At 37.4% G+C, this 24446-nt stretch overlaps 1 protein-coding gene across 4 annotated transcripts in view; it reads right to left on the reverse strand.

Annotated features, from left to right (window-relative positions):
• RSRC1 (arginine and serine rich coiled-coil 1) overlaps positions 1-24446 on the reverse strand; it is a 176537-nt gene that overhangs the window by 94428 nt on the left and 57663 nt on the right. For all 4 annotated transcript variants that reach the window (XM_052804052.1, XM_052804054.1, XM_052804051.1 and 1 more), the window contains one exon: positions 4962-4998. In XM_052804052.1, coding sequence (XP_052660012.1) covers positions 4962-4998 — 37 coding nt within the window. The remainder of the gene's footprint in view (positions 1-4961; positions 4999-24446) is intronic.

Below are 24446 nucleotides of genomic sequence, written 5' to 3' on the forward strand. Positions count from 1 at the left end.
ATCTATATTCTATATGCTAGATAAAATTGACATTTAAGATACTTAAATATTTTTTAATGTATATAAAATTTTATGTCCTTCTTATCTAATGTTTATTTTACAGGAACACATTCCTGCTACCTTCAGGTCCTCTGTGTTCATTTGCAGCTATGTATTTGCATCTTCAGAGAATGCAATGGTTTTATTTGTAACCTCATGCTAGTCTACAACATTTTGGGCTCAATGCAAAAAAAAAAAAAAAAAAAAAAATCCAACAGCAGAATTCAGCGTATGTCTAAATAAATACAATATATATATTCTAAATAGTAGGAGTTATCTCAAACAGCTAATCAGTTACAAATAATAATTGGTCCGTGTAACCTATATTTAACACTATTTTATAAGAGGGCCCCAACCTGCTTATTTCTACGAATTCTTAAATTTTCTTAAAAACTTCCAAACAGTTGATCATTATTATAACCTTGCCAGGAAGACATGAGCAGTGGCTGTGTTCTCGCACTTAACACTCCAGAACCAATCACCTATGTATCTACTACCCTTTACAAAGGAAGGAATCAACAAGATTCAAGTTGAAGATTCAAGTTTAACGCTTACCTGAACAAATAGCAAACCAATGACTGTTAAAAGAGTTCATATAAGCAAACCACCTTGTATGTAAAATGCCTTAACTCTACGCATATGCAGTAAATGAGAGAGAGATGTGAATGACAGGAATTAGAAAGGAAATAAATGCATCAGCATTTCTCACGACATCACAAGCTACAGACTAACATCTGCAAGGGTTATGATACCACCAGCACCTTTCAGCACCATTTCCCTTCCACTAATCTGATTACCCACCTGATGATAGGAAAAGATTTTACTCGTACATTTGTATTTCATGATGATTTCCCATCTTTAGAAGACTTTCTGCGCAACTGTTTCCTGAAGCAGACAGCTCCAGGCTAAAGATTCTTGCCCCATCATAGGGGTATACTAATCCCATTGCACAAATGGGAAGAAAAGGAAGTTATAAAGTTCAGACAACCCATTCCTATCTGCCTGAGCACGCTCTGCCCGTGTGGCTGTTCTTGTGCCAGAGTGGGGAGACTTCACAGAATACCTTCTTTTCTTATGAGGAAAAAGTGAATTCCATGCTAAATTGCCATTACTGTACCCCATCACCATGTTCCTGTTCTCCTCTAATGCTGCCTCCTATCTTCTGGACTAAAACTGTCCTCTCTAGAGGTGCCTCATCAGTGATCTCACCCAGGAGGGGAATTTGGTCAGAAGTTAAGAGTGGGGAGATGGAATGTGGAAATTACAACTCCCCAAGAACACCACAGTCGTTTTCCTAAGGGAATTTTTTTCAGGTTTTGATGATCAGCATTTTATGAAAGGAGATGTGTGAAAGAAATGCCTTTTAAAATTTAAAAAAAAAAAAAAAGAAGTGAAAAACCTCGTTTTCAATTAAATACAATTTCAATAGGAAAAAAACCCAACCATCCATTCAGCCTGACACTTCTTCAATAAGAGAGAAATCAAGCTTGCAGAATATAATTGACCAGCATCCAGCATGGAATTTTGCCAGGATACCAAGATAAACATAATTACTCATATTAAGAGTGTTAATTAATTGTTTGTGAGCACAAATAATTGGCTGCTTGGTTTTATAGCTCATTAGAAAGCCAACAATTCTATTAGACATTGCTGTCCAGTAGCCATACTAAGACCACTGAGCTGTAATCACCAGAAGTCTGAAACTAAGCCAGTGAAAATCAGTGAGAGGTCAACCCCTGAAATCAAACTCCAAGAAAAAAAAATAGTGATTCCTAGTAAATAAGTATTAACACTTTCTGGATAAAGGAAGGGCTTTTTTTTGGTTAGGGTTTTGTGTTTGGGGTTTTTTTTTTGTTGGTTGATCATTTATGCAGATTTTTCTACCAAAGATCTCTTTAAAAAACCCCAGAGAACTGCCAGATGGAGTTAACCAATATTAGTTATGAATTAGTGACCTTGAAATACACTACCTATGACACATTATGCAACTAAAAGTGTAAATAGCGAACTCCAGCAGCTTCCTTGGCAGAGCTCTGCACAAGCACTGCGATAGTCAGCTTCGCAAGAGCTTGATCCATACCTGCTGGGGGTTATTGATTAACACACAACACGGGGAGCGCCTGCGTTCTTGGCAGACAATAACTATATTCTTACAAACCGCTGATGGGCTAAACAAGCTATTAATGACAGGTTGCTCTTCATCATTTAAAACGGACAGACTCTGCTGCTTGACCACAAGGACAAGCAGGTTATTGCTTTGAAATGTTATACAAAAGACACAAATAAGGTATCTCTAATGAATAAACCACACGTATGGCTCCATGGTTCTTTTTTAGAAGAGCTATTAATAGAAAACAGGACCTATTCAGAGTTGCAGATACATAATAATCTATTCCAAGGTTTCTACAGTTTGTTAACAAATTTGTTACTCGGAAAAGGAATTAGCTGAGTATAATTCGGCAAATAATCACCAAGATTTTTGGAATACAGGACTAATTCCCCTATGCTTAGAACTTTGCCGTTTCTTTTCTTAACTAGCTAAAAATAAAATAGGCTTCTGAGTGGATGTAGCTACTGGTGGTCAGCAGGCAGTGCGGCTGTGACCCACTTGCATGGTGAGCCAGGCACACTGGACAACCCTTCCTCCCAGCAGCAGCGACCAGCGCAGCTCCTCCGGGAGGGCCAGCTCTGACCGACTCTGAGAAACAGGCACATGGACCTGCTGGGAAGTCCTCCAATCTACAAAGAAAATATTTTTGTTTATAAAAGCATCCAGTTTTAAACTGGAAGTATTTCCAAATAACAATTTGTAAAATATAAAACAGCAGTTGTTATACTACTTTATTGCACTGCTGTGTGCAGCTAGATGCTAGATATCGGGACAGCAGAAGCTACTTAAACAAGGGTAAGCAGTAAAATACAGGAACGCGCAGATCCCATAAGGATTATATCACAAATTGTAAAACACCCTTTTTTACAGAAGGGATTAATTAATAGATTCAATATAAAGATTCTTCTTTTTCCTAGGGGGAAAATACTTCTTTACAAGTATTTGGAGATGCAGTAATTTAAAGTAGTAGAACCAGAGCAATCATGTGGCTTAATTCTTCTGAGGAATATCCCTATAATTTATTGGAGTCCAAAAGGTCTTTGTGAACTTGCCTGACATAACACTGAGATATAAAACAGTTTCCAGCATGAATACTCCCATCTGTGGGTGTCTTGGGAAAGAGTTCATTTCCTTGAGCACCCGTTCCCAGGACAGATTTTCTAACATCCCAGGGAAAAGGAAAAAAGTCCCAAACCTAGAGGTTTTTGACAGGTCTTTCACAGAAATACAAAGCAGCTAACGTGTTTAATGAAGACAAAATTTTATTCAAACACAGAGTGAGTCACCCCGTAAAGAACTTAAGGCATCATTACTCTGCAGAGAACCTTTCCAGTACATTTGCCCCCAAATCCCAGAGAAACCCTGAACACCAGTGAATGCTGTTCCTGGTCCATCCCCCCATCCCCAGCTACTCAAAACCCATAGAGCCTCTTCCTTCTGCACCTGCTGGTTTGAGGTGACATTATAAATCAGACCTGCAGCTCCAGCTATTGCAGCACTCCCAATTTAGAAAAAGAACCAGTCATGGTCATCTGTCAAGACTACAGCATCTTTATAATGCATTAGAAAAATTCTCTGAACCCATCAGATTACAACTACCTGACACCAGCAGAGGAATGAAACATTTTAAAAATTTATTTAAGAGATTCAACTAGCATGCAAGGTACCAATGAAACTAGCAAACAAGATTAATTTTCAAACTGCTCTAAGAACTATTCATAACACTCAGCTATTTATTCCATTTACAGATTCAAAATACTAGTTGCAATGGAACATTTAATATGCCACCATTATAAAGGGGAAACTGTTGACAACTATGCCAGAATATACATCCTTTTCATCCCGCTGTTACTCCAAGATGATATTGGTACACAAGCTCCTACAAATCATATTTCCCAAGTGATTCCCAAAATGGGAAGCAACAACAGAAAAGCAATTTTTTCAAATGCTCATGCAATACATTGTGCTAAGATTTTATTTTAATAGCAGTATAGAACAGTATATATTATTTAGATATTATATGAAAAAATTAAACATGAATTTAAACACTTCTCATGATGTACTGAGATATACATGCCATTAATAGTGAATATTTTGATTTAATGGGATTTAATAATCTGTTTAGATGAACTACTTAATGTTCTGATGATTGCTGATACTAACATCCTAGGCTCAATGAGCTTCAGACTTGTGACAATATTGTATTTCTTCCAGTTTTGATCAACTGATTAGTTTTTAATGCTAAGTATGTCTTGCCATCAGTTGCGGTTTGAATATGTTTACTTAAACCAAAAATATTTTGCATCTCAATTATTATTTTATACTGCAGCACTGAATGGAATTTAAGTCAATACATTATTCATAAAGCAAAGACAAGAGAAAAAACAAAGCTGTGCACTTCTTTCAAAGACTTCAAATTACTAAAACATACCATATTTATGCATGCAATATTTGATTGTGTGTGTCTTTTTTTTTTTTTTTTTATCACAAGTTTGTTGTTTTCAGATCAGGATATGCCAAAAATCCAACACCAAACAATTTTTGTTTATAATTAAGGCAATCATCAATCCAAGGATTGTAGTCCATTTTATTTCATCTCTACATCAAAAAAAGTAATTTAAAAAAATTAAAATTCCCTTGAAATGGTAAGATAAATGAAAATGTAAGTGCCTTCACATAATAACAGTAAGCTGACCCTCTGGGAAATGGTTGACTTTCTCAATTCAAGGTATTCAAAGCTCATTCAAAAGTGTTCATTTGGAATGCAGATATCAAAGATGATGCAAATGTTCAAGAGAAAATTAAAACTTACCAGATGTTCTAATCCAGCTTTGATGTTTCCAGAGTCCCTGTAACAGAAGAACAAAAGTTCTAAATAGTTGCTAAACCCTTGTCTACAACGATTTATGTTTAACTCAAAAATGTCAAAGCCATGTAATTTCTCAAGTATGTAAAATTTTTATTTTTAATATCTTAATCATTGCAATACCTAAAAAGTATCAATTATCCTAATGCACAGCTACAGAATTATTTAAACCCTCAAATTTTACCTGCCCTGAAATTGCTATGAAGTGTAGCAACGCAACAGGACACTCACGTAAAAAACAACATTTTAATGTAATTATCCCACTATTCATATTGGAAATAATAAACCAAGACAGTGCGTAATGCTATTTATCAAATCTACATTCAGTGGCTCACGGTTCTGCTTTGCCACTACTTCAATAATAAAATTCTGTGACTGTTTACAAAGGTGAGGGACTGAATGAATTGTATATTAACTAACTAGGTCATGGCAGCCATACCGAAACTTTGCATTTGACTTGTGACAGCTGAAAAAAATACAAACGTACAGATACAAAAATGAGAAGTAATGTCATGTAAAGACAGATGCAAAAAAATGAACCAAACTGTCAAAAATAAAAAAAATGAAAACAAAGGAGAATTCAGAGTGAAAACTAATCCTTAACACATCCTGCTATGTAAAAAAAAGATAACCTGAAAGAAAATCAAAGCAAAACAAATGAAAAAAATCCCCCAATCCCAAGCCACTAAACAAGGAGGCTGGTTTCTGCTTCCATTGACTCCAGGTTCTACCTGCTTCCAAAAAAGTAACTGTGCCTTTTGAGAAAGATGGGCTGTAACCACAGCAAAAAAGGAGAAGGAATCTACAAGCATTTCAGGTAACCAGTTATTGAACTATACAGTGTAGTATGTATTTGTATTTATAATATTAATTTTTCAACAAATTATTTAACTATATCAAACCACAGCAGCAAAAACCCCAACCACGTTCCTCTAAGACAGCAAACCGTGCAAGACTGAGGCTTCCATTCTCTTTAATACTCAGTACAGGCTGAGTAGGACATAATGTGAAGTATGAAATTTGACTAAATACTGAACAAGGCTACATTCGGTTACACATTTTACCACCTTGCTGTACTATATTTTAGACTTTTTATAGAAAGCTTTTATTGATAATTTCATAAAGCTTTCCAAAAAAAGTCTGCTATGCACTTTTGTTCTATTTGAACATATCATGAATGAAGCAAGAGAAAAAGATGCACTTTCCTTACACCAATATTTTTTATTTTGCAACAAGGACTTATTATTCGAGTCCATACAGTATCTAAATAGAAATCATGTCCCACATACATTTTTGAGGTGCTAAATGGCCTTAAAGAACTTAATCACTTTGGAAGCAGGATCCAAGATGCTGATGTGAGGAGCTCCCAGCTACTGGTATAAAACCTGCCCTGTTAGTGGTCTGTCTCCTGCGCTGTCCCTGTCATGACTTCATCAATATTTGTGCAACTCCTTTTGCCCTGTGCTGAAAGCAGACTTAATTCAATTATAGGTCTCAAAACTGATAAAAAAGGTCCTGAAGTGGAAAATGCGAAGAGATTATTGGCAAATGAATAAAGATTTGTATCGAACTAACACACAAGAGTACAGCAGGGTTGTTTTTTTTTTTTAATCATTCCCTGTCTTAAGTCTTCTGGGAACAGTGAGTTTCCCTTCCCCTCATGCAGCACATCGATTTCTGAATTAGACTGCAATATTAAATAATTAATATACTTGCCATGATTGATGTTTTGCATTAGTTGAATATTAGGTTATCAATCAAAATCCACTTGGTTTAATGTAATAATATTGAAAAAGTGTCACTGGCTGTTCATCCAATTTGTAGTTGAGGCAGCACAGATAGTAATATTGGTGTAACACAAGGCTCTAACGCAGGAAATGCAGTGGTTGAACATACATAAGGCAAACATTATCAAACTAACCAGGACAAGGTTGAGGTTGTCCTAAATAAACCTTGCGGCACCTGTCACTTCCAATGAAAACCTCTTTCCAGCCGGAGGCTGCTGTGCATCAATCAGCGATGACAACTAGTGAAGCCATGGCATAATTTGATCTTTCTACTTAAACAATAATTATACAAATAAGACTTCCATTACTACTATATTTCAAATATTGTTATGCAAAATCAGACCTGTTGCTACAGCTCAGCCTAACACATAACCTTAGATGTCTGCAGAATACCTTAATCATTAACACCATAAACCTCTACAAATAAAAGGCAAGAGCAGTTTTATGCACATTCAATATTATAATACTTCTATAAAGGAACACCATAAGAAATTTATAGTAATTTTATATCATTATCAGGTAATAATGTTTTACTCAATTTTTACACCACACCACATAGTTCATAACAAGATACATATTTGCCTTTCAAACCGTCTCCAGTGCACCACATTTATTTTTTTGGTTCATCGGGCAAACTTGGTTTTATTATTGAGTTTTTCTTTTTTCCATCCGAGAAGCTCTGGAATTGTGTTTCCCCACTATAGTCAAGACTTTGTGCTGTAAAATACTAGTTGACGTGCATATATTTTAAAATCATACATTAAAAACAGTAAGCACAATACTCAGGCTAATCCAAATGTTAGCTTTTGGTAATGCCAGGGGAAAAAACTGCAGCTGAGCTAAATTTGAATCACAGTCATGAGGGACCTGTAACAAGCCAGGAATTCAATTAAGCAAGTGTAGCCAGCTTTTGGATTACTTAAAACCATAGTGTAGGTAACTAATTGAGGAAGTGTTAACTTATACTGCTAGTTCCTTCACCAGTAAACTAAACTAAAAACATTCACTAGCGCTTGCTGGAAATCTTGATTTTAACCTGGACATATATTCACAGTCATAAAAATAGGTCCCTGTATAAAACTAACCGTTAATCAAGGGAGCTGAATAATATGCAGTATCTTCAAAATATCCAAACTTTAGCTACTACAAAATATGATTTCACAAATAATTTACTTTTTAATAAATTTATAGCAGTTTCACACAGGAATTGTAGAACTAATACTTGGTTTTGCACAACAGAGCCTAACGAATTACTGGGTACATTTAGACACAGTACTCCAGAGCAAAGCACCCTCGAGAAGCTACAGTGTTAAAATCATACTGCAATGCCAGTGACTTATTTTGTTACTGTGAGGCTACCTAAACGCAAAGAAATCTCAGAGATATTTTTACTTATCACCAAAATAGGCAATTGAGCTTGTTAGTATAGTGGGTCTCTGTCACTCGCTTGAAAATTACAATTATGAGAGCTGAGTTTAATCTGTGCTGCTATTCAGATCAGTAGCATCAAACTGGAAGTATCCTGGAATTTTAAAAAACTTATTCCAAAAGAAAACAAACCATGTCAGTCCGCGTTCTTCGGTTCCTCTCAAGTTGTTATCAACTCCTTCTTAACGCTTCCCTTACACCCGCAGTTAATAATTTTCTTTGCCGTGGTTTTCCGGTTAGAATCCACAGGCCATAGAACGATTCTATGGATTATCTGTATCTATGGATATTATAGGACGATTCAGGCTGAAGGGCCTCTGGGGGTCCGCCGTCCTGCCCCCTGCTCAAGGCAGGCTCAGCTGTGAGGCCAGACCAGGCGTCTCGGAGTTTCCTCCAGCCTGGTCTTGGAAGGACAACCTCCCTGGGCAACCTGTCTTGCTGATCAAACGTCCTCCCTGGGAGCATCCCTCCTCCCGCCGAGTCCGAACGCCTCTTTTTTTTTTTTCAGTCTGTGCCGGTTGCACCTTTCCCCCCGACACACACCACTTCAAAGAGGCCGGCTCCTTCTCCTCGGCGACCTCCCTCCTCATCAGGGCGGCTGGCTGCTGTCAGGTGCCCTCGACGCCATGTCTTCTCCAGGCTGAACCACCCCCCGTCCCGCAGGTCCCCTCACGGGGCAAGCGCCCCAGCCCCTGACCGTCTTGGTGGCCTGAACTCCACGCTCAACAGTCCCAATGTCTGATTTTTCTCCTCAGGAGCCAAATGAACAAATAAATCACCTCATCATTAGCAAGACCTTTGGCAGAATCCCCTCCGGTTCCACAACGTTAACGACGAGCTGCAAAGAACGAGGTCACGCGCGGCATTTCGGGTCAGGCTGCACCACGGTCTCAAATAAAGGCCTTTTAACATGAACGCCAACGTGTTAGTGCTGTTGATCAGGCAGCATTGGCCCAAGTGGTTGCAGATAATTTTCACAGAACTCTCTCAAAAATCTCTTGGATCACTCAACAAGCACATCACAAAATACTTTCGATACTCTGTGTCAAGTATTTTAAATTAATCCCTTTTTTGCCTCAGTATTTTTCCTGGATGAAGGGCCTCGTAGTCAAAGATGTTCTAGGAACAACCTCATGTTCTCCTGTTCTTTATCCTCACGTTAACAAGTTTCTGCTGCTTGCTGTCATCTAATGGCCTTCCCTACAGCTCTTCCTCTGAGTAACACACACATCCGCTATTTTTCTTTTGCATATTATCAATCCCTGCTTGTATTCTAGATAAATAACCACAAAATAAACAGCTGAATCTTTTCAGAAGTCTTCAGAGCTTCTTTATGAACTTCAGCAGGAGACAATATATTAAACACTCACCAATACAAGCAACATGAAACAGGATAAACGTATTATGCTAAACCCAGCTTGAGTGGTGGCCTAGTCCCTTCTCCCACCTCCCTAAGCTCTGTGTTGAAAGTAGATAAAGGGAGAGAAGACAGAAATGAGAAAAACTACACCTTAGATGTTAGGAATTATAACAAGGGGTAGGGTAAAGAGGATGAGTGAGGCTACTGCCATAAACATCATAGCCACTGCCTCTCCTGTCCTGAGCTTCTTCAGTGTGAGGAATCTACGTTGACCCAACATGGCCAAAGCGAGGAACAGTCTTACTAAATGCAACTATAGTGGAGATGACAGCTTTGGGAGAATTAGTCTAGTCATCTATCTCTAGACCTTTCTTTTTGTATGTCATCTTTATTTTAGCAGATTAGCATCTCAAATTCAACACAGACTTTACCTCATCATTTTCTGGTTCTGATACCCATAGTCTTCTCAAGGCTGATGTGCCAAGAGATGCTTAGCTTGTCAGTAGGCACTGTAAAAAAAAATCCAACTAATCTAAATCAGATTCAGAGAAGGAATTTATTACACTAGCCTTGACTACTCAATCTGTCAGCATTGTTAATACTCCAAATTTCTGACTAAATCCCAGCAAACACCAACAGCCGGTAACAATTTCCTTGCTCTCTCAGAATGGGGAAATCCCCCATCTAAAACTCTGCCAACCTGTGGTAAGATCGTCTCTCTCAATGGCGAGTTGAAAGGCCAATATCTCATGATTTCCCAGACTAGAGCTGGGCCCTGTATATTCCTGGGAAGAAGGAAATTAGGTTTCCATGTGATTACACACTATTTAATTCTACCCTGGGATATCCCAAGACAGAGAACTTCTCCCTCGCTTATTTTATATATTCAATCTTTGCTGGATTTACTTTCCTTGGCCTTAAAAGTCTGTACATCAGATTGAAGGTATTCCGGGTACTGAATTTCAGAGGAGGAGGCAAATAAGGAATAGTTTTTTTCCCACTGAAATTTTTAATTTTTTTCTAACTTTTATCTCACGTGCACGTTCTGGAATAAGGCATCGTGTGTACACATACAGACACAGTTTAATCACAGCTGGATGGGTAGCCTGAACAATGCACTTGTGACCTTATCACCATTTAGTGATGCATTTATGCAAACATTTAAACCATGTTGTATTCTGGAATAGCTTCACAGACTAACATTAAGCTCACAGAACATGCCAGACATCAAGAGTAAAACAGTCATGGCCAGAGCATGCCTATGTTCAATTCCAGAAAAAGAAAAGCCTGGTATAGAAAAAAGTATTTTCTCCCTATTGGGAACAACTAGAATAAAAGCACACGATTATTACTTTGCATGGTGACTGTTCAGAAGGCACTACATATTTGAAGTCCTTCCCTGAGCTAGGCTGAATTTCAGCTTCAGAGTTACAGAGTCCTGGATGCAGTTTTTAGAAATGGATACCCCCATCATATTCCACTAAATTTTGTAGGTTTTGTATTGTTGTGTTTTCTGTAAAATTATAGGCTAATGTTTCCAAATCTGACTTCAGACCATAGATACTTATTTCAGTAGGCTTTGAAAGACACAGCAAAGATTACATAAAAATCTAAGCCCTATGCCTGTCCTCTCCTTTGAAACCATCTTTAAGAGGACAGTGCTGACTCTCCTGGGTGAACAGGTAATTCATACCTATTGACTTTCGATGACAAGCCGGTCCAATACCACACCGATGGTCTGGCAGAACTGCTGGCAAAGACTACGTAATGTGCAGAAACAGTACTCCAGCAAACGTGTTGCTCTTCCACACTACTACTTAACCTCCTCTGGATTATAAAGAAAAACCTGAGAAGTAGGGCTATATTTTTGTAGCCATAAGTGGAAGTTACATCAAAGGGAGCATACAAAATGCAAGAGGAGAAAACCATAAAAGCAAGCTATTTCCTCCTGCCTCTCTTATACAAAGATGAAGGAAAAAAACTTGAGTTTTTTGAAAGCAACGAAATAACATATGCAAACAATATTACCAATAATGAAAATCAAAATCTTTGCAATCTACTGACTACGCAGGTTACAGAAAGACTCTCAGTACTATGTGTATCTCAAAGAATCCCTTGACAGTTGTAATGCCTTTAAGAGTTGTGGGTCCTTGTATCTAAAAACCCTGTTTTCTTCCATTATTGGAGATCCAACTAATCTATAAAATGACTACAAAATAAAATGGTGAAAACAATTCAGCAGTGCAATGCCAACATCAGAGAGGGTATGGGCGAGAAGAAACACAGGGCAGCATCTGGCTGTTATTCTGATAGCACTAAGCATCCGGAAAACCAACATAATGCATTAGTTGAGAATTTTCTTTTGCGCATAAGAGTTCAACAAGATGAGATATAGCTAAAGATGAGATACAGCTAAACTAGTAATTTTATGCTGCTCTTTCTAATCTTTTTGATGAGAGCTTGTTCTGCACAAAAGAGCAAACGGTCAGGGAATTCTACACTCTGCTAGAAAAAGCATCCATGATATTTTTTTAAAAAGTGTGGAATGTTGTTTTGCTCTTACTTAATATCAGATTCAAATGTTCTGGAACTGATCCTGAAGTGTAAAGACTCCAAAGCTGGCGGTGGTGTGCTCAGTGGCTCCCTCACTCCAGTCATCCAAATAATTTATTTTACTCGGGGAAAAATGGTAAGAAGTTTGGCCAATTACTAATAAATTTAAATGTAACAAAGATTCAAGAAGATCATATGAAGGTCGCTTATCAAAAGTGGGAAGAAAAGCAGAAGTCACACACACACACAAACACATACGGAATAACTTGGAACTGCTGAAGAACTCAGTAGAATATAATGCAAGCTAAATTGAATCATGCTAAAACCAGGGACTTTAAACAGGACACAAGGTGAAACAATTTCCATAATATGTTATCCTAGAGAGAAGAAAAATCAGTACCCAAGAGACCTCATCAAATATTCAAGGAGTGGGGGGACCAAAACACCCTGGCTCACAGGGTAAAATTCCAGATTTTATGCAATTGAAATAAATACTGAAACTAAAGGAGGGGGAGGGGAGGCAATGGACAGACAAAATACAGTGTTGATAGAATCAATATTTTCAAATAGACCCTACAAAAAAAAATCCTTTTTCTCCATAAGTAATTCTCAGATAAATGAGAGCCAACATAACTACCCCAAAAGTCCCAGTTCTGTTTTACCAAGACTTCAGGTCAGATATGGAAATCCTATAAATTATCAAAGCAGAATTCTTTATCCTGGTTGCCAGTTCAAGCCATTCCTCACATAAACCTGGCAATTCAAAGGATCTCAAAACATGCAAGTCCTTGCAGTTTTTATACGTGGAGTGGGTTTTTGTTGGTTTTTTTTCCCCTGGGTTTTGGTTGGTTGGTTTGTTGGGTTTTTGTCCTCCTGTTCTGTGCACGGGGTTCCCTTCACAAAGAGTAAAACCTTGTTAATCAACGTTTGCATTCCTAGCAAACATAAGCAATTAAGCTTCGGGCTTTGGAATGTCACTGTCTCTGTTAACCAGATTATTTGGTAATCTTAAATAAATTAGACAACTTTGGCCTGTTTTACCTTCTCTGTAATATTATTTAGTAGATATTCAATTAAAACACATCCTGTAGGTGAAAGCGTATGAAAACATTTCCGTAATGGACATCAGTGGTAGTAGGAAGTGTTGCTAATTAGCCTCAAAGTACAAAATAGATTACAAAAGTAGCAAAAAGCCCAGCAGTGTAAATGCACAGAACACTGCACTGAATATTAAACAAAGCAGAGCAAGTTTTAATGTTGGTAAGCATAACTATAGTAAAAACTCTCCGGACTAGTAAAGAGTGTTACAGGTTAATGAGGAACATATAAAGAGTGCACAATAATTATCATACCTAACACCTTACCATCTGTGTTTGGATGACTGCAGAATATAAACACAGTTTATCAGCATTAAGTCTGAAACTAATTACACATGTATTTCTATTAGCATACTGTTAGGATAAATATTTAAAACATTAGATTTTCCTCAGCTGCACTCAACTCTCAGTATTGAAGAATATTCAATTTAAAGTCAGTGAGAAAATTTAAATGTTCTAAGCACTAAAACAATTTGAGTACAATCAATTTTCCATTTTCTGAAAGCTTCTAAATCCTCCTCATTCACCCAATTACTACTGTACTTAACCTAATGAAATTTTATTCTGCAGGAACAATACTATTCTTAAACAAATTTTTGAAAAATATAAGATTAAAAACTTCTAGACAAAGAATAAACTCCTAGAGAAAAGATGCAAATAAAATTACTATCATAATCTTTTGTTTTTTATTTGCAAGTATAAAACTGAAGAGAAACAAAAGCATGGAACATAGCATCTGTCATATCAGAATATAAAAAGATGATCCTGGCACAAAATGAAAAAGCTCTAATTCATTTGCAAATCAAGCCTGCCAGTTCTATTTCAAGCTGGCGGTAACTGTCAAGAGTTAACAAGATAATCACTTTCAATCCTGCCTTCAATGGTACATTACACTGTTATTCCATTCAATAAGGCCGTTCTTTGGGGCACTAGATGAATGGTTTTCATTTCTAACTCACACAAAAAGTTGCAAAAAAAATCCATGGGGCTTAAGAAAGAAATCCCTTTATGGGCATTTATCTGCCGGCACTTGCTTTTAGGCAAAATGAGATATTTGGATACATTGGTGTCCATTCACTTCCTCTATTCCTTCAGGCCCTCAGTCTGTTGATAAAAAAAAAAAAAAAAAAAAAAAAAAAAAAGCTCACAAGGAAACCTCAAGCCTGTTTCGTTTTTTTTTAAACTATTTATGCACATTAAACAAGTTCTGTAATAATATTTTGTAAATACTTCAAGAATACACAGCTCACTACACCACACTGAAATGACATCGTACTTGAACAGATCCATCTTTGTCTAAATTCATTATAAACTGTACAAAAAATAGTAAATGCTCAGGAAAATTGTGCTTAGGAAAACAATAACCAGTTCCTCATTAAATGTTCAATAAAAATAAAGTTACCAATTAAAGGCACTCTACCTATGAAACAAGTTAATGTGGAATTTGTCTGTATTAATTATTTGTAAATTTTTTTTTAAGATTCTGTGCTATGCATTCTTCCCAAAAGGATAAAAATCTTACAGAAGTTTATTAAGTTATTAAGTATTTAAAACTTATTTGCTGGCACACAACTTTCTACTAATCTCTGCAAAAAAAAATAAAACTTCATGCTTTCACTCATTGCTCCAAATTCATGTTGTAAGTTACTGCCTGCATGTTAAGGTTGTACTGTACAGATATGCATATATATAATATTCTACAGTGACAATTTAAATCTTCTGTACTAACTTTAGGAAAAAAAAAAAGCACTAAATCTTTTCTTTTTCTTTTTTTTTTTTTTCCCCTTCCTTAAATCCCCATAGATCTCCTTTAAATCCCCCATAGAACAAAGCTGATACCTATATTTAATATCTTAACTGAGTTAAGCTTATCCTGTCTCAGGTCTGTTACCCATAATCAATGCCAACAAGCACACTGTCAATACCCATCTGTAGATACCTTTTATTTATTTTTTTTTAATAAAAATAAATAAAATGTGCCTCAAACTCAAGGACCCCATCTTGCCAGTCACTTCTTATGCTATTTGCATACCTTACAAAGAAGGTTTTTGATCGTCTTTATAATCCATCACTACAAGTCAGACAACTTTTTCCACACACCCCTTGTGCAAATGCTCCTTTATAGTAAGGGCTTCTTTTATGAGAAATCTAAACACCAGAAGTTACTGCCAGACTTGCAGGCTTTGGTTTTGTTCTTTGCACTTCACAAGTTTCTTCAGAGAGATGTTCTTATAATTAAAAAGATACTGTAACAAAACAAAACCTATATGCCTGTATTTATGTAGCACTAGAACATAGTCATTTTGCTGCCCTACAGCCCCTGCTTCCTGAAAAGAGAGAACATGAAATAAAATGAATTAAAAGTTCACACACTTTGGAAGGACCTTGAAAAAGCACAAGATGTTGCACTTTGAACACAAATTTGTAGAAAGTGGACAGATGGATTTCAAACAGCAGGTCATGGCTTTAGGTAAGACTAATACAGTCCCAAAAATCTAGAAGCCTGCCATAGAAATTTGGGATGTGTTTCCTTCCTCTCTAGCCAGCAGCAGTACAACGCCGGTACTGCTTAAAAATAAACAATCGATTAAAACAAAACAAAACAAAACAAAACCCACCCTCCATTCTGTAAAGCACACATTTGGAATAAAAAGCAAAGATAAGCAGCAGAGTAATTTTTCAGAAAAGGTAGGTATCTGTTTCTAGCATTCACAGCTGATTAATTTCCACAGCTCAGATGAAAGGCCATGATGACCCAACAGTCCTAGGACACGTACATTTTAAGGCCAAAGACTAAGAAAAGGTAGTTTCACATTTCCATTATTACTGAAGATGTGTGCAGCACTTTGGCAACCGTGGTCAAGTTCAGCTGAGACCCACAAAGTGCCACTTTACTGAAACTCCACCGCTTGTGACTGCATTTGATCCAATTTTAGCACACTGAAACCTCGTGCTTTTTTAGGCATCACTGTTGGGAGGTATAAAAATCCAATTTGTAAATGCTTTTTCACTGTTCCTCTTTGTGTCCCTGCAGTTTGATTTTGTCGCTTTAGTTTAATTCCGCTACGTTCTTTCATCTGGCCTGAATCTATCTCCCTAAGGAACGCAGGGGCACACTCAGATTATACTCTAAATGTTTAAAATATGTTTAAATGTCAGACAGGCACAGGTTTTCATTCCTATACAAGGTAAAAAGCAGATCTACTTGATCTCAGAATATTTAGTTTCTATCTCCTCAACTACTTCAGCTAACACAGCTTGTAGCATTTCTGGCCATAAGAGACTTGAGTTTCAGGCTGTATTTCACAATTAAACAGTTTGTTTCTATTAAACTCAATGCAGCCCTGAAGAAAGCCTTTGCAAGTCTCTTGCTTTCTTCAAGCCAGCCGTTCCAAGCAGTCCGAGCATATGCTGAGAGGTAGGAGTAGCTCAGAAGATTCTCCAACATAAGTCTGACGTGAGGGAGAAGTCCCTGTTGTTACATGAATAACATGAGCAAACCTCAACAGACACATTAATAACAAACCTGAAGGATTTACCATCACTATGGTAGTGCAGCCATTTTCAGTTCAAATAAACATACCATAACTATTTTTGAATGGTGTGATTTGCAGCCTCCGCAGTATCTCCTCAGCATTCAAACGCATCATATCCTACGTGACTCTAGAGTTTTGTACATGTTTTTCAGTATTTTGAGGTTGATAAGTTATGGAGAGCATCACCAAGGTCTTTTTATTTTAAGCAGAAGACTCACAAATTCTTCTAAAAGGCTGTTTTGTTAAAGCCCAGATGAATTTTGAAAACATTTAACATGAAAAAGGTTTCTTTAAAGTCTGACTTTCAGTAAGGATGAATGTTGTATCTTCTACGAACAACTTCCATGTTGGGCTGTGTTGCAAGACTAATTTGTAAAATTTAAACAGGTAGAGCTTAAGTTGTTCAAGCTTGATAGGAAATTAGTTCCTTGGCCACAAATAAAAAGAAATAATATCTCATCAAAATAGAAAAAAAAACCCACATTATTGCAAATCTCAACTGTGTCTGACCAAAACCAAGCCTAACAGAAAGTGACAAAAATAACCTGAAAGTGCTTTAAAATTAATGGAAATGTTAGGGAAAAAATCAAACCAAAACAAAACCAGCTAATTGAAGCTCATGAAAAAGAAGATTTTGAAGAAGAGGAGATTGATAGAGATCACTAAAGCAGTCCCATTTACAGCAGTTCCCACTTCAGCACCTTTGTTTTTATAGCATTCAGTCCAAACCAATGCTGGTTACCTGTATGCTAACAAATCACCAAAGACTGTAAAAGCACTTTTAAATATATGTAATAGCAAGGATCAGCACTTGAAATGTATCTTGATGATAGTATTTCAGTAGTCAAGAACAAAGACCTTCAGAGTTGTCAAAAAAGTCTGTCACAGCTGGACCTAGTCACAGTGGATTTGTACCTAATACAGCTACATCGAGATTGTAGAGAACAGGCTAATTTCCTTAAATTATCTGACAAGGCTAATAGTTCTCTTGATTCCAAGAGCAATTAACTCTCCGCTAATTCAACAGCAGCACTAGGCAACTAACACTAATAAGTCTGTATCTTGCTTATTTGTTATTTCTTTCTCCAGCATTTGTAATGGCCTCTGACTATATAATTTGCAAGTCTCTTATTATTTGAGAACATTAATCAATGCTAAAATTGCTTTTGGTCTTGTGCTTATTACACATGTACTTCTTGGAGAGAAACTTCAGAAGCAATAGAGGCATTCAGGACATTGCTATGCCTGTGTTTAAAAGACTGATACTGCCTAGAACTTGATGTCCAAAACATTATGGAGAGTTAAGTAAACAAGAAAAGATCTGCAAGTTCCAGTAAATCACAACTTATAGTTTTTGTAGAAAATTTTACATCCTAAAAAAACCCCCAAAAAACATCGAGTAATGCTGTCTAAACACTTCATGCTGGTTGAGTTGCCCCAAAACCTCCTTAAGGCTTCATGTGTTCTTTAATTGTTAAGTCTACTGTTCTTACCACATCACATTGGTCTTACTCATTTTACTCTCCGAAATGCTTGCTTTCATTAATATGCTTTTAACCTTTTACTACCATGAAAGACTAACATCATCTATTTTACTTGGCATTTATCATACCCAGCACTTCACAGAGAAAGTCTCCGGCAAAAACAGAGACCAGTACTGGCTTTGCAAGACACAGTGAACTGCCGAGAAGCAGCCAGCCAAAGTCTAGACCAGAAATCTTGCTAGGCATTTTGTATTTTGGCATTCCTTCAGTGAAATTAAAATAATTAGTATTGCACACTACCGATTTACCACCAAGTGGAGCAAAATTAGAAGAAAAGACAAAAATATAAAACATGTCTCGTTCTACAGCCAAGATTTCCCTCAAAGGTTATTTTTCTAATATGAAGCCAAGAGATTCCTGAAAAAATGAAGTACCATAAACATGGCAGGCTCCAAGGAAACTTGGATCTCAAGCAATTTGGAGCTTGAAGATTAAAACCAGCACTTACTACCTCTAGTATTTGCAGGTACAGTAAAGTGAAAAATTCTACAAAAACAACTTCTGAACAAATAAGCGGCCAGATCCTTCAACGGCAGCAATTTCTAGTGGATTCACAGACCATACAGCAAGACCTGGAAATGTGGATGATCAGGCTGACGACCAAGCAAGCACTTCTAGTGGAAAGAATTTCTAACCTGCAAAAAACCCAGCGAATATCTAACAACCACCTCAAGTTACAAACCTAACTAACAAATTGTAGCCACACATCACAAAGCCTACTTCAAGTTCTCAGCAGCACTGTTCTTTGGTCTTCTCTGGGGAAATAAGTTGGAGCTAGATGTTAGTCCATAAAAGTTACCGTAATCCTTGTATTTTTAGCTGTACCCGTTTCAGCTCACCTCAGTTAACATCATTTAGGACAGGAGACATGCTGAACTTACACAGACCTCCCTCGACAGACTTTGTATCGACACAAGACAACGAAATCTGCAATGGAAATGATTTTATCTGATCACACATCCCCTCCAGCACTCGCCTACCTGGCTGCTCATGAAGGACATCCTGAACCGTTACAGACTGATGCTCTAAGACAAGCCAAAATTGGTCCTGGATTACATTAAAACGTTAATTTTTACAGCAAAGTAAGGCAGACAGTTCAGGGTGGTAGCCTCAACCATCCCAGAGTTAGTCACCCTTGTGTGTGAATCAAGCTTTCATATTCTTTCAAAGGAGGACCAGACTCTAGAGCGAGCAACCCCTTCGTTAACAGAAAATTTTGCCTCTCTTTGATGCTACCAGAACTAAGGATTTTTCTCTATTTTATTACAATACCGTTCATTTTTGTTTTATTTCACTCTTGTCAAGAAATGTATTCCAGGCAGGTAAATAAACAGGAATACTTTGCTAACTACTATTAGAAGACCATGGTAGAGAACATTGGAGATTCTGTGCTCTGAAAGAGATTAAAGTCAGACTTGAGAAAAAAGAAGATAACAAATTCAGAATACAGAATGACTGTGCAGACTGATGGACTAATCTACAGAAATAGCATATTGATAATGCTGAAAAAAAATCTAGTATATTGGCTCTTTTCCTAGATTTTCAGTTTGGGCTGAAAGTTATAATTGCAACACACAAAATTACTATGTCTTGCAAAGAAGTGCCAGAAACCAGTGTCCCCAGAAACTGGAACTGGAACCGTTCCAAGCAATCAAACACATTCATGTAACAATGGTCAGGACCAAGTGGCCTTTTACACAATGGCATGACAGGATAAGCCATCTACTTAACTTTCTGTTCAAGCAAGATATTGGAAAGTTATGTGAACATTTGCGCATAATAATCTTCAGTCACTCAAAACAAGTCAGGATGCTGTTCTAACAATGTAAGCAAACAATATATAATATATATATAAAAATACACATATCTCCTTCCTCTGGTCATTGTGGCTTTCAGTCAAGGTCAGCCTGCAAGGTTAGCGTTTGGATGGGTAACTGTTACACCAGTACCAACGGCAGATAATGGAAGAAACTGGAAGAATCAACTGAAAAAATTTAAAAATAAAGTTGAAAACCTTGTACCTACATGCAATAGAGGCAAAAATAGTTTAGTTAGCTATGCGTATTTTTTTGCCCAGCAGTAGAAAGAAATACAGCATAACCAACACCTGGGGTAAACAAAAATGTTCAAACTGTATACAAGATGGGTGAAATCGTTTCAACCATGAAGAAGAATTTGCAAACTCTGCCTGATATCTGGGATTTAAGGTGGACTCTTTTTCTTGTACACCTGTAATGACAGAACTTGCACAAACCAATAGAAAAAATATCTGTAAAATGTCCAGTCTTTGTACATACAACGTAGCCTGGCACATATTTCTTGGTGTACTACAAAAGCACACACACACAAAAAACATACCAGTCTTCTTAAAGGCTTTCCTTTTGCTTATTCTATGTATGGCACTTACGTCATTCATCATGACTACAGTAATGAGCAAGGCTGAAATTAGCACTCTCTAGAGCATCTGTACACTTGCAGGATGTCAGCAGATGTGATTGTTGAATGACAAAAAGCTAAGTGCTGAGAAATATTTGAGAATACGAGAATAGCCCAGCACCAGGTAGATATTTTTTTAAAAATTAAAATATAGACCCCAGAGTCATAGCCAAGGGAATTTACTCTCTCTTGACTGTGGAATTGATCTGAATGCAATTACTTTACTCTTTTTAGCTCCATTTGACTTTGAACTAAACATCAATTAGTGCACAAACATAATACTGCAAGATGTGTTAACTCCAATAGTGATTTTTCCATAAAAGATCTAAAGCAAATTTATTGGCCTTCATTTAATAGCTTTCAGCAATCACAAATATCACACATGAAAGCTCAACTTCATTTTCTGATGGTCACTTAAACCCTTAATTCTCACGATAAAACTCTCTCAGTCTTAGTTTTAAAACCCTTAAATTAGCAAACAAGACACCACATAATATATGCTATAAGCATAGGTCTTCTCTGAAAAGCTGGGACCTTCAAGTGCTTCAGCTGCGATACCAGCCATTGAGCCATGGCCAATATAAGCTAATTTGAATAATCAATATGACAACCTTATTTTTCTAATGCAAACAGGATTGATACAGTAAGGTGTCTCACTGCCACATCACAGTCATGGCCTCTTTTAACCCCTAATTAGATTTAGGCGATTATCCCTGCTCTTCCTTACAAGTGTACAGCCCGGATAAGAGATGACAAAAGCTATCTGCCACTTACTCAGCCTTTGCAGACTGCAGGTTATCCAGGGAGATACAGGGTAAGATCAGCAAACAATTGTTATTCATATCATCTACAGTTTTAAGATAGTCACAGTTTTCCATACATGCTAAGTGAAAATAGCCCAGAGCATTAGGTAAATGCAAAACGCTTAAGAACATCAGGGTTACACAGATGGAAATTCAAGGTGATGTTAGGGAATTATGTTTAATTCAAACTGGTTATCACAAAGAAAACTATCTAGCAATGGTTTTCTCTTTCAGACAGAAAACACTGAGTTTTCAATAGATTTGTGTTCATTGTTTATTTGTGTGTAACACTGAGTCTTTTACATGGCTATTTCTAAAAAAAAAAAAAAAATCAAACTTAGAAACAGCAATCCCAATAGAATTACATAGCTAAACAAAGTACTAACAGACAGAGAAGATCTATTACAGAAATGTAATCACATTTCATTTACAAGAACTCTTATCTCAAGCACTTAAACATAAAATTTAAACAGTTTTCCATTTTATTGTACTCAGTATTTGAGCTAATAAGATATAAAAGTATAATCATGTTAGCAACATTTCTATTGCATTACATAAACACAGTACTAGATTAAAGGCAGACCAGGAAAAAGAAAGCATGATGTTGCATATAAAACTAAACACTTTATTTCTCCTGGCAGAAATAAGTATCACTGGTATCATGTGTGAAAACTGCCGTGCTAAAATTAGATCATATGTTCACAAAATGTCTATTCCCATACTGACTAAAAAAAAAAAAAAAAAAAAAGTATTTCCATACATATTATCCATCTGTGAACATGTTTAGCATGCTTTTGTAACCAAAAAAGAAGTATTCCCCTATAGTATGCTTTTATTAGCAGGCTATGAGATCACAGAACTGGAAGGATCATTTATCCAAGTCAGGTGTAACCCACTCATAAATGGAGTAAAGTTTTCAGAATTGTTTAAAAGACATTTGGACAGCACTTTGAAAATCACTGAAAGGTAATATATATTTTATTGTACATGCTGTGATTAAACACCCCTTATCAGCAATACGCTACATTCAAGATAAAGTAGACTACAATGCAATCTCTGCATTGCTGCTTTATTTCCCATCAAAGAATCACTGCTACTCTTCCCAGTTTTCTGCTCCTTCCACATGCGAGTCAGAAGCAGCAGGGCACTGACTTCTCCTCAGTCAACCCACCGAGAAGCTCCCCTGACGTCAAGAAACTGAACATCATGGGGACCTCTCTTATGCAGCAAACGCGAAACAACATTCATCCTGGATTTTCATCTATGCACTAAGGCTTTTTACTTGTTACTAGTATTTATAGTCATGTCTTTCAACAATTTGCAATTTTATTAACTCATTTTTCCTCATAAAGGTTCAAGACATGGTCACCTTGAAACCATACTACTTAACAGTCCGAGCGGCAATGCAGAAACTACGGATGCGTGCTTCCTCACAACGCTTCCGATGCATGACCCTACCTATGGTTCCCGACATTTCTCTTTCTCTGTAAAAAAAACAGTTTACCAATTTCTTTATGGGATTTTGTGCAACATACTATACATTTGCACAGCCTTTTGAAAATGCAAAATCGTATCTGTTACTACTTCTTCAAAAACAAAGACTGCAAAGGTCCAAGTGTTTGCCTAAAAATAATCAACCAAATAAATACATAAATTAAGGGGAGCAATAATGAAAGAAAATTATTAGTTTTCTACTCAGGTTATTTGAACTTGTCAGAAAATCTGTTTATGGACAATCTTATTGTAACTTCATTCCATAAAATTCTCATCAGCTTGCAGAAAAAATACATATTGTGTTCTCTATAAATGTTTTCCATGGGTTGGATAAAAACAGTTGATAAAAATGGTTTGACACTGAGAAAACAGTCAGCATGAAAAATTCCCCCTGACCCTTCTTTAGTTGTTTTTTTAAGTTTCCCCTTGGACTGCTTTGCCTTCTCAAAAAAAAAAAAAAAAAATACAACCGTGTAATAATTCGGAATCTTTTCTGTTTGCTAACACAATTACCGGTTACGCAAGCGTGGGGTTTTTCTGTACTGAAATTTGCAGGACAGAAAAGGGAGAGCAAGCACATAACACCCGTTGTAACGGGCCTGTTCGCGGCAAAAATTCCTTCAGTCTCACAAACGCCCCGAAGAGGCTAACGAACCCTCCAGCGAGGAGGGGTGAGGTCTGTCGTTCGCTCCTGCTCACCCAGAGGGGTTTGGGTTTCGTCCTGCGGGTTCAAGCCTCTCTGCCGCTGGCTGGTTTGCTTCCCCGGGCGCCCCGCCACACCTGGCAGCGAACAAGCGCCCCAGACCCCCGTTTTAGGAGGAGTCACGTACGCCCCGACAGCCCCTTCGACAAAAGATCTCACGGAAAGGTTAGCCGAGGTCAGCACGAAGCAAAGGACGGGACCCCGGGCCGCGACACGGCAGATCCGAACCACAGCTACTCACCACCTCTCTCGGGAGAAGCATCTCGAGAGAAATCCCTCGTATTCGAAAGCCGCGTCCGGCCGTTGCACCGTACCCGTTCCAGCATCCCGCAACTCCTGCGCCAGCTCGGGCAAAGGACCTCGGGCACGAAACTCAGCGCCGCTAGCTCACAGCACCTTCCCTCCCGTGACGCACACGCGTCGCGACTGCTTCACAAAATTCCATTTTAAATCACTTGAAATTTTAAGTTATAGTGCAAAAGTGATAAGCGTGAGATAAGCAATGCTTTCCGGCAGCCAGCGAAAAAAGGCCACGAGGGACATCACATATGGTGACAGCATCAAGGAATGTGGGATTGCCACTTTTAACCTTTTTTGATATTTTTCAGTTTTCCGATGCTGACCTAATATAACTTCAATATATAACTTCATTAAAAATATATTACCAGCAGTTGAGGCCTACTTTGGATT

The sequence above is a fragment of the Harpia harpyja genome, chromosome 12 (genome assembly GCF_026419915.1).
Source record: "Harpia harpyja isolate bHarHar1 chromosome 12, bHarHar1 primary haplotype, whole genome shotgun sequence".
Taxonomy (NCBI): Eukaryota; Metazoa; Chordata; class Aves; order Accipitriformes; family Accipitridae; genus Harpia; species Harpia harpyja.